General features: G+C 37.8%; 1 protein-coding gene across 17 annotated transcripts in view; it reads left to right on the top strand.

Moving 5' to 3' along the window:
- LOC126340904 (disco-interacting protein 2) overlaps positions 1-12,327 on the top strand; it is a 1,418,593-nt gene that overhangs the window by 1,340,378 nt on the left and 65,888 nt on the right. For all 17 annotated transcript variants that reach the window (XM_050001746.1, XM_050001738.1, XM_050001743.1 and 14 more), the window contains 2 exons: positions 1,654-1,871; positions 6,602-6,814. In XM_050001746.1, the coding sequence (XP_049857703.1) occupies positions 1,654-1,871; positions 6,602-6,814 (431 nt within the window). The remainder of the gene's footprint in view (positions 1-1,653; positions 1,872-6,601; positions 6,815-12,327) is intronic.

The following is a 12,327-nucleotide window of genomic DNA, read 5'->3' as shown; positions in this document are numbered from 1 at the left end:
GTGATCAGTCAAGCCCCCATAGGCCCTTCTGTGGCCGGAACTACAGCCCCCATCTTTAAAAACCAAAGAGGTGAAAGATAAAAAGCACCCATCAGCCAAAATCTGTGAACACTGTTGAAATGATGCCTTTATTGCTGATGTCAGCTACCCTTTTTGTTGTTTTGTAATGAGTTTTAATGACTTTATACTCTCTGTACCTTACAGTTTCATGACTTACGTGCTCAATTATTTTCTCTGCGAGTTTTTGTGAATTTTTAAGCCAGCAACAACTAATTGTGCTTCTCCTTTAATTTTTCACAGCTATTACATTCAGTCTCTGAGGTGCAGGTAATTAAGATCACAACCAAAAGATATGGTAGCATTTAGGGTGCGCCAAAAGTTACTGAATTACTAATGATGTCATAGTCGTGTCTCAAAGAGTAAATATAATGACTGTGAAAGCAGTTTTCTTTGCCATCAAACTCAGAGCAATAGATGGACATTCAGTTTTTCATTTTCATGCTTAGTTAGTAACACATGCATTTTAGATTGATCAAACAGTTCTTTCAAATTTCTGAAAAGCATTTACAGTTGCAGGAAATGCACGCCACTGCTTATCATAAGGACGCAACTAGGACGCAACTTATCAAAACTTGATATATTATCAGTACTTGGGAATGTCTTTGTGACCATGTAATATTTTGTAGAAGACAAAGTACTCTAAAAAAATAACAGAGTTTATTCGCAGCAAGAGAGATGCATAAAATATACTGTTCTGCTCATCAGAGGGCTCGCCTGTGGATGAGCACCATCTGACTAGTGGCGCAACAGTGATAGATAGTAATGTTGTGCCAGTTACTTGGTTTCTATAGTTGGTGCCACTACATCCTCTTCTACTATAACCAAAGGAAAAGATCATAGACTTTACATAGTATAGGGGATGCACCACCAGGGAAGATGTCACATCAGCATCCATGGACATCACTGCAAAAGGACCTATCAGGATGACACATGACAGGAGTTGCACAAGTTACCCCAGGATAGGAGAAATCACCTGCTGACCAGGATGGTGCCGAAGGCACTGTCAAATGAGTCCGTGGATAGAGGCTATGGAGTAAATCATGGACTCTTTGCAGATGGTGATAGTCCCAAGGAGCCAGGCTCTGAGGCATTCGAGCTCACGGGCACATGCCGGTCTGTCCACCTGCAAGTAAATGAGAAGCGTCAGTGATGACATGCACTGGCAATGAATGTGAAAATCCAGCAGGGACCAGTGACAGGTAGTCTGAAACCATTGCACAAGGCTGTGGCCTTCAGTCAGGGTGACCTCACAAGTCACTAGGAGACCAGCAAATGAGATAGGTCTTGTGTAAGACACAATTTTGTTGCAAGTAGTGGCTGTAAAATAATCTTCTTCGTGCTCCATCTCGGATGACCTATGTGTTGACAGTGCGTTAAATCCTATACTTCCTTCATTCCATCCTCACATAACATACGCTCAAAAGATTTTCTTTTATCTTTTATAAAGCTTACTGTGTATATTACAAATTAAGTAACACATACAATATTGTCGTTATAAACTTTCAAAACTTAAATTTTAAGCTAGTAACTTCTCATTTTATTCATTGCATTCTTGTAAACTGTAATGCATGAAAAACAAAAACTTTTGTACAGGTGTAATTGTGGTTGTGAAAATGGATGGACCATCGTACCTGTGTAAGACTGATGAAGTAGGTGAGATTTGTGTGAATTCAAGTGCAACTGGCAGCCAGTACTGGGGACTACAAGGTCTGACGAACAGCACGTTCAGAGTGCAGCCTCTCCACAGTGACAGCAAACCGATTGGGGAAGCTGAATATGTTCGCAGTGGCCTTCTTGGATTTCTTGGGCCTGTATGTATCCATTCCTTGTATTAACCATTTCACTTCTGAAACATTCTGTGTTTGACATGAGAAATTTGTTTTCCTTATTTTAGTTACATTGGTACTTTGACTTGTTTCAATGAAATATGCATTTGCTTTGACACATGGTAAGGATGTGGTGTATTTCTAAGTTCGCTAGTGCTTGAACTGAAAACCTACTGCATTGGTTTAATCGACGTACTCTCCTGGACCTTAAAGTGCTTTGCTCGTGATAAATGGAGTAATAAATGAGTTTCTGTTGGTTACCTATATGTAAACAAGCTGCAGCTACAGTAAATGTGAAATTTGAATTGCCATTATGTTTCCAAGTGAATACAACTATGAATTATTTGGTTGTACCCATTTAATTACATTTTTTCGATAAAGAAAAATAAGTCAATAAAGGCACTGGAAACTAAATAATTATTGTAGTTATGTATAATACAGACCCAGTCTCAATAATGTGACCATTTCCTATGATCGATGTCAACATGCAATAACCACTTACAGATGGTAGGTGACAGCACTGGCAGTGAATGGTATGTAAAGTGTGTCAGAGGGACACAGAAAAAAGTGGAGCCATTATAATAATGTGGAAACAGAGCAGCTTATCTTATGTCCAAATTGGCATAATCATTGGATTTTGGGCCAATGGTGGAACCATTTCTGAGACGACAAAGTTTGTAAACTGTTGGTGTGCCACCTTGGTTAAAGTAAATGGTGCATGGCAAAATGGTGCTATCCAAAGCTGGCCCCAAGACAACTGTTTTGCACTACAAGGCCATAGACGACAGGGTGAATGAAGGTTGAGGAGATGTGTGTGGATGAATAGAGATGCACTGTTGAGCAACTGATTGTCCATATGAAACAAAGGGCTACCAGTACTGTCTGATCAATGACCATTCAATGAATGTTGCAGCTTGTGAGTTCCTACAGCAGATGTCTGGTTCTTGCAGCCATGCTGACTGCTGTTTATTGGCAACAATATAGGGAATTTGCTGGACATACACTGAGTGGTGACAGGTGGCGTTCACAGATGAATCTGTGGTATCACCTCGATGGAGCTGTTTGGGTCATGGGTCTTCAACTGGGAAACCTTGTGCAGATGGCTACGGCATGGGAAACAACAAGGTTCCACATCACTGTCGGTACCTTCCAGAATCTCACAGACACTCTTCCCACACGTCTCGCAGCCGTCTGTACTGCTGAAGGTGGTTATTCAGGTTTTTAACAGGTGGTCACATAAATGTGACTGGACAGTGTATTTAAATCATTGTGTATCATATGGTGCTTCTTTATTGAAAACAAGTACACTTGTGGATGAACACCTTATGCCACCCGATGAAACTTAAAATCTGTTTCTTCAAGTCAGTTCTTCTTCGAACTGTTTATTCCACATTCCCAACATTGAAGCAGATACTTGTAATGAAATGAACATATTTAAATACTAGTTACATCTGCATCTACATGGTTACTCTGCAATTCACACTTAAGTGCCTAGCAGAGGGTTCATCAAACCATTTTCATACTACGTCTCTACCATTCCACTCTCAGATGGCGCGTGGGGAAATGGAACACCTAAATCTTTCTGTTCAAGCTCTGATTTCTCTTATTTTATTATGATGATCATTTCTCCCAACATACGTGGGTATCAACAAAATATTTTCGCATTCAGAAGAGAAAGTTGGTGATTGAAATTTCGTAAATAGATCTCGCCACAAAGAAAACTGCCTTTGTTTCAGTGACTGCCACCCAACTCGCATATATCAGTGACACTCTCACACCTATTGCGTAAAAACACGAAACGAGTTGTCCTACTTTGCACTTTTTTGATGTCCTCCATCAATCTACCTGGTAAGGATCCCAAACCGTGCAGCAATATTTCAGCAGAGGACGCACGAGTGTAATGTAGGCTGCTCTTTAGTGGGTTTGTCGCATCTTCTAAGTGTTCTGCCAACAAAGCACAGTTTGTGTTTCGCCTTCCTCACAATATTATCTATGTGGTCTTTCCAATCTAAGTTGCTCATAATTGTAATTCCTAGGTATTCAGTCAAATTGACAACCCTTAGATTTGTGCCATTTATTGTATACCCATAATTTATTGGATTTCTTTTAGTAGCCATGTGGATGACCTCTCACTTTTCTTTGTGTAGTGCCAATTGTCACTTTTTACACCATACAGAAATTCTCTCTAGATCGTAATTGGAATTGATTGTCTGATGGTTTTACTAGATGGTAAATTACAGCATCATCTGCAAACAATCTAAGGGGGCTGCTCAGATTATCACCTAGCTCATTTATGTAAATCAGGGACAGCAGAGAGCCTATGACACTACATTATGGAGCACCAGGTATAATTTCTGTTCTACTCTATGATTTACCATCTATCACTATGAACTGTGACCTCTCTGAGAGGAAATCATGAACCAGTCACACAACTGAGATGATACTCCATATGTACGCAATTTGATTAACAGGCGCTTGTGAGGAATGGTCGCAGAAGCTTTCTGGAAATCCAGGAATATGGAATTGATCTGAGATCCCTTGTCAACAGCACTAATCACTTCATGGGAATAAAAAGCTAGCTGTGTTGCACAAGAATGGCATTCTCTGAATCCGTGTTGCTTATGTACCAATAAGTCATTTTCTTCAAGGTGATTCATAAGGTTAGAGTACAGTGTATGCCCCGAAATCCTACTGCAAATAGAGGTCAGTGATATGGGTCTGTAATTCAATGGGTTACTCGTATTTCCTTTCTTGAATATTGGTGTGACCTGTGCTACTTTCCTGTCTTTAGGAACAGACCTTTCGTCGGGTGAGCAGTTGTATATGGTTACTAAGAAAAGCGCTAATGTGACTGCATACTTTGAAAGGAACCTGATGGGTACACCATCTGGACTGGAAGACTTAAATTTCTTAAGTGATTTGAGTTGTTTGACAACACCTAAGATATCTACTTCTGTGTCACTCGTACTTACAGCGGTTCTGGTTTTGAATTCTGGAATATTTACTTTGTCTTTTTTTGTGAAGGCATTACGGAAAACTGTATCTAGTAACTCTGCTTTAGTGGCAGCATCATCGGTAACATTTCTGTCACTATCATGCAGTGATGGTATTGACTGTTTTTTTGCCACTGGTGTACTTAACATAAGACCAGAATCCCTTTGGGTTTTCTATCATATTTTGAGACAACGTTTCATTGTGGAAACAATTAAAAGCATCTCGCATTGACGTCCGCTCTAAATTTTGAGCTTCCTTGAAACTTAGCCAGTCTTGGGGATTTTGCATTCTTCTGAATTTGGCATGCTTTTTTTGTTGCTTCTGCAACAGTGTTCTGACATATTTTATCTACTATGGTGGATCAGTCCCATCTCTTATTAACTTATGTGGTATGAATCTATGTATTGCTGTCGATACTCTATCAGCTGTGTAGCTCAGAATAATAGATACAATGCCTCTTTCATAAATGCCTTAGTCATTTGCCAGTTTTCAGTTCCTTCGTGAAGAGTCATACAAACTTGCAAATTTTTTCAGACCACATAATATAAAAATATCCTTCCATATAGACAGTAAATTATAAAGTGAAATTTTTCACAGTTATAAGTCCACTGGACAGTGGTATCTAAAATATGACATGTATAAATTCTTATGCTGCTGTTCTTGGTTCTGTGCAGGACAAACAGTGAGAAACTTTTAAATCTGCTACAAGGCACATACAAATGCCTTCTGACTCAAAAACTCAAGTCCAGCTTTATATCATTGTGAACACTCTGTTGGTAATATCAATGACAACTTTTCTGTGTCATATATTTCTGACAAAGAATTACAGCTGGATCTCTTCAAACAATTTGAGATATACATTCACGATCTAAAATAACTTGAAAAAATCCCATACGAATAAACTGAATACAGAACTGTTTCTTCTAGAATTTTGAAGACGTATTGGCCCCAAAACACCTTCATAAACGGCAATAATAAGATACGTTCATCATTGTACATAAATTATTATTCTCTTATTCATGTAACTACTATGTTACACTGTTGCCCTTTATTATTTTACATTGCCATTGCCAAATGAATAACACCTCTGTTGTACACATTTGCAGTTCATTCACTTTTGAATTATGTAGTGAATGTTTAATTCTATTTGATTGTCTTCTGTGTGATGTTTTGGTCCATATTACATACATTTTTTGATATGTGAACATACCTGCAGCTTACAGTGTTCACTTGCATTCATTATCTGTGCCTGTAAATCTTTGTTCTGTAATGTAATGAATCTCAGGTGAAAAGAACCTGATGCAGTGAAGTGCATTATCTTCCATATTTGTATTCATTATACTTACATTCAGTGTTATAGTGTGAAACATCTTCTACACTGCTTTGTAATGTAACTAACTAAAACACTATACACACAAAGCAGTCTTCACAGGCAAAAACTGGTAAATATGCCATATTCAGGCAGAAGAGATTTAATATTTTTTGTATACTTCCTTAAAAATGCGGCAAAAGATGATGAAAACCCTTAGTTTCCATTAACTTTGTAAGTCTTGTATTTCTAGTAAATGAGTTTCCATCAAATGTATAAGTTTTAATTGTCATTATACTTCTAATAAGTGTAAGTTGTGGAGCTATATTTTTGAGGATAAGTTTACCTTACAGTATTTTTGGATTTTTCATGCCTAATATGATTTAATGAATGTTCCCTTTCTGTTTCCAAGGGTGGTCTTGTGTTTGTCTGTGGCTCTCGAGATGGCTTGATGACAGTGACAGGAAGAAAACATAATGCAGATGATATTATTGCAACAGTGCTGGCTGTTGAACCAATGAAATTTATTTACCGTGGTCGTATCGCTGTCTTCAGTATCAGAGTGTTACGTGATGAACGGATATGTGTGATAGCAGAACAACGACCTGACTGCAGTGAAGAAGAGGTTAGTTTTGAAAAAAATAATTCTTTTGGAGTTAAATGGTTGTAGATATTAAACAGTGACCCTACACACTCAACAGCAGAAATCTTGTTCAACAAATACACCAAACATTTTTGTGCTAAAATATTGGTTATGATTAATATTTTCCATGATGATTCTGTTAATGTTGGTTGCCAGGTTTTACATTATTTGCATTAAACCTTCCATGATGAAATCTCATATATCACGAGACAAACTGAATAATTCTTTCCCACTTACATTTTATTTTCTTCATGAACCGTAGAAAAAAAAAAAAGGAAGCAGCAAAATAAAAGATCAGAACTGAAAGGTGATATATTAAAATGTAGTCAGTAACTATAATTAATAAGAAGCACGTGAGAGTTAGCATAGGATGTCATGGTTTTGAAAGTGTTTAGACTGTAAAGAGAAGAAATGGATAGGTACACTATGGAACAGGTGATACTACAATTGATGAGGTAATTATCAACATTGTTGTTTAAGTATTAAATTCAACAGACACTTTTTTTGCCATCTCAGCAGTTCAGAGTCATTTCTGATAGCACAAACGCTCAGGACAACACAACACCCAGTCCCAGAGTGGAACCGAGCGAGGTGGCGCAGTGGTTAGACACTGGACTTGCATTCGGGAGGACGACGGTTCAATCCCGCGTCCGGCCATCCTGATTTAGGTTTTCCGTGATTTCCCTAAATCGTTCCAGGCAAATGCCGGGATGGTTCCTTTCAAAGGGCACGGCCGACCTCCTTCCCCGTCCTTCTCTAATCCGATGAGACCGATGACCTCGCTGTCTGGTCTCCTGCCCCAAAACAACCAACCAACCAACCAGAGTGGAGAAAATCTCAGCCGGGAATCAAACCCAGGCCCCTTTGCTCAACAATCCACACAGCTGCAGAGGTGGACAACAGAGAGGTCAATGAAAGACAGTGTCTGTCCCCCAGTTCAGAAACATGAACTGTAGATTGACCTATTGAACAGGCTAACTGACCAATGTGGGAAGCTGTGAGTGGTTATTGAATCTTGTTTGTATAAAAGAAAATTAATTACAGAAGTAAGGAAACAATCCACTAGTTAATGGGCTAAGTTGTTAGATGTGAGTAGAAAAGAATAAGATTATTGCTTACTTGGGCTCTGGATTTACTTAGGCATCTTTTCAGTCTGAGAACAGTAAAACAAAATAAGTATTGTTTCCCGTTATCTTTTCTTGCTTACACCAAATGCGCATGATATTAGACATTGATAAATGTTCTCCCTGTTTGATAGTAAGATGTCCTTACAATTCTGTGTATGGTATATTAAAAGATGACATTACTGAAGGCCAAAGCAATATTTCCAAAGTACTCATTTATCCATCAGTGACTGCACTGTGAGGATCACAACTGCTAAACTAAACCATAATCGAAATGTTTTGTGCAGGCATTCATTAACTGTTTCAAAAAGAATGAAATTGTTTCAGAATTTCTTTACATACCACTGACAGCATTTACAGTAATTCTGTTTGATATTGAGTAGTGGGATAATTTTCCTTTTAAAAGGAGCCATCTGAACATTTTAAGCATTGTTGATTTGTCTGTCACCTTTTTCATTTGTGCTTGTTACAGTAATTGGTAATCAATTTTGCCTCGACTCTACTAGTGTTTATAATCAACATTCAGCTTCATGTTTAGAATGTTCCCTTTAATTTTGCTCCTAAAACACTAGTTCTTGATATAATTTTACACATATATGAGCACTTTCATGTACCAAATTGTACAAAGTATCTGCATTACTACAGTGGAAAGTAGTGTCTAAGTATGTGTATGGGAACAATTCCCTTAAATACACACATTTACCACCTTTAATAAATGTACTGGTAAACTTTTATCTTACTGCTCTCAAATATTAATTAATGTGTTACTTTTTCCACTCATTCTCCAAGAATCTTATCACTCAGTACATAACTTTCCTTTGGTTTGGCTGTAGTTCCTGTATAAAGATTGCTCGATATGTTTGGCAGAAGTATAAAGGATAACATTTGGTCAAGCAAGATACCAAACCTCAATTTCTTCAGTAATAAGACAGAAATAAACTCTCCCTCTCTCTCAATGAATGGAATTGTATGACGTGGGAACTACTTGCAGGGCGAGACTTGTCCACTTCTGCCATCACAGTGACAAGGACCTTGTTTTGGCACAAGAGTACTTTAATACATGCCAATCTTTCAATACCGTATGACGTTTTGGTGGATAAGTTCAACAGAACACACACCGTTGTTGGTGCAATAGCCATGTGTGTGTACGTGATTTAAGAGAAATATAGATATCACTTGCAATTGGGTACAGAATTAAATTCAATGACAAGGAAAAGTGTGTGCTGGACCGAGACTTGAGCAGTCGCCATAACTGCTTGGGCTGTGCAGGAAACATTTGCTTTCTAAAGTTACTCCAACTGCAGTTCAGGCTAAAATACTTCTCATTGCGAGAATGAGCACGAGAGTGGTGTAATTTTTGCAGTGGAATAGTTAGCTTTGAATTGTCAAATCTCCTCCACCAATGAAGTCCATTAGAGGATATAATGTGCAGATTTGTCTGGATTTCGAACGTGATGAAAATTTGGGTGTTAAAATAATATTTTCCAACAAACTGATGAATCCTTTTAACAGCAGATACATTTTCTACAAGCATATACGTATGAAGATGTTCGTATAGCAACTGTTACAGGCTTTGCAACATTACATTGGCGAAAATGCGACTGATAAGTGCTTTGCTCTGAACAATATATACTCCATCTTAACTGTATATGTTCTTTGGTTTATTGTCGAAAACAGTTACATTTACTGATTTATATTGAAAAACTAATGATTTACAACAAATTATTAGTCCAGTTTTAAAGACAATAAATGATGATTCATTCTGAATACATATTCTAAATATTGTCCTTTTTGACTCTTGTGGGGAAATTTGCTTATGAAGTTACAGTAACAATACCTATCGTAAAATCATTAATTACATCTTGATTTCACATTATATTTTAATCCTGACATTAACTGGGGTACAGTACAAAGTGCAAAAACAGAATTTCAGGTTAATGTTTTGTATGATAATTTCATAGTCTCAAATTTACTGAAAATCAGTACTGTTTACATCAGAACATTCACGAGTCATTAATGAAAAAGTTAATTACAACTGATTTAATTGGTTTTTCATTATTGACATGATGACTAAAATAAACAAGTCACGTTAAATATATCAGATGACTGATGAATGTTCCAAAAGTCCTTTTTTTGGTGAGTAGAAATTTATGAATGTTGATAATTTATTATTGGTCCACTCCCCATGAACCATGTTTTTTAGGCGAGTTGAAATTTATGAATTTTGATAATTTATGATTGGTTCCACCCCCATGAACCATGGACCATGGCATCGATGGGGAGGCTCACATGCCTCAGTGATACAAATAGCTGTACAGTAGGTGCAACCACAATGGAGGGGTATCTGTTGAGAGGCCAGACAAACGTGTGGTTCCTGAAGAGGGGCAGCAGGCTTCTCAGCAGTTGCAGGGGTAACAGTCTGGATGATTGACTGTTCTGGACTTGTAATATTAATGAAAACAGCCTTGCTGCACTGGTACTGTTAATGGCTGAAAGAAAGGTAGAAATACAGCCGTAATTTTTCCCGAGGGCATGCAGCTTTATTGTGTGATTAAATGATGATGGCATCCTCTTGGGTAAAATATTCCAGTTCTCCGGGCGGCAACTATGCAGGAGGACATCATTATCAGGAGAAACAAATCTGGTGTTCTACGGATCAGAGCATGGAATGTCAGATCCTTTAATAAATTCAAATTAAAAAGGGAAATGGGTAGGATAAAGTTTGATGTAGTGGGAGTTGGTGAAATTTGGCGGCAGCAGGAACAGGACTTCTGGTTAGGTGAATATAGGGTTATCAACACAAAATTAAATAGCAGTAATGCAGGAGTAGGTTTAATAATGATTAAAGAAATAGGAGCGCGAGTAAGCTACTACGAGTAGCATAGTGAATGCATTATTGTAGCCAAGATAGACACGAAACCCATGCCTACCACAGTAGTGCAAGTTTATTAGCTCTGCGGATGACAAAGAGATTGAGGAAATGTATGGTTAGATAAAAGAAATTATTCACATAGTAAAGGGAGATGAAAATTTGTCATGGGGGACTGGAATTTGATAGTAGAAAAAGGAAGAGAAGGAAAAGTAGTAGGTGAATATGGAATGAATGTAAGGAATGAAAGAGGAAGCCAGCTGGTTGAATTTTGTACAGAGCATAACTTAATCATAGCTAACACTTTGTTTAAGAATCATAAAACAAGGTTGTATTCGTGGAAGAGGCCTGGAGACACTGGAAGGTTTCAGATAGATTATATAATGGTAAGACACAGATTTAGGAACCAAGTTTTAAAATGAGACATTTCCAGGGGCAGATGTTGACTCTGGCCAGAATCTATTGATCGTGGACTGTAGATTAACAAACAGGTGGGAATTTAAGGGGATGGGACCTGGATAAACTGAAAGAACCAGAGGTTATAGGGAGTTTCAGAGAGGGCATTAGGGAACAATCGACAAAAATGGGGGAAAGAAATACAATATAAGAAGAATGAATAGTTTTGAGTGATGAAGTGGTGAAGGCAACAGAGGATCAAGTAAGTAAAAGATGAGAGCTAGTAGAAATCCTTGGATAACAGAATAAATATTGAATGTAAATGATGAAAGGAGAAAATATAAAAATGCTATAAATGGAGTAGGCAAACAGAACTAAAAATGATTAAAAAATGAGATCGACAGGAAGTGCAAAATGGCTAAGCAGGGATGGCTAGAGGACAAATGTAAGGATGTAGAGGCATATATCACTAGGCGTAAGATAGAAACTGCCTACAGGAAAATTAAAGAGATCCTTGGAGAAAAGAGAACCACCTCTATAAATATCAAGAGCTCAGATGGAAAACCTGTCCGGAGTAGAGAAGGGAAAGCAGAAAGATGGAAGGAGTATATAGAGGGCCTATACAAGAGCGATGCACTCGAGGGCAGTGTTTTGGAAATGGAAGAGGACATAGGTGAGAGCACTGAAAGACCTAAAGCTATTTACAGTTTGTACAGTAACCAGATGGCAGTTATGCGAGTTGATGGGCATGAAAGGGATGCAGTGGTTGGGAAGGGAGTGTGACAGGGTTGTAGCCTATCACACAATGTTATTCAATCTATATGTTGAGCAAGCAGTAAAGGAAACAAAAGAAAAATTTGGACTAGGAATTAAAATCCATGGAGAAGAAATAAAAAAGTTGAGATTTGTCGATGACATTGTAATTCTGCCAGAGACAGCAAAGAACCCAGAAGAGCAGTTGAACAGAATGGACAGAGTCTTCAAAGGAGGATATAAGATGAACATCAACAAAAGAAAAATGAAAATAATGGAAAGTAGTCAAATTAAATCAGGTGATGCTGAGGGAATCAGATTAGAAAATGAGAGACTTAAAGTAGTAAAGGAGT

This window comes from Schistocerca gregaria, chromosome 1, assembly GCF_023897955.1.
Source record: "Schistocerca gregaria isolate iqSchGreg1 chromosome 1, iqSchGreg1.2, whole genome shotgun sequence".
NCBI classification, from domain to species: Eukaryota; Metazoa; Arthropoda; class Insecta; order Orthoptera; family Acrididae; genus Schistocerca; species Schistocerca gregaria.
Note: the sequence above shows the minus strand (reverse complement) of the source record. Positions and strands in the feature narration are given on the sequence as shown.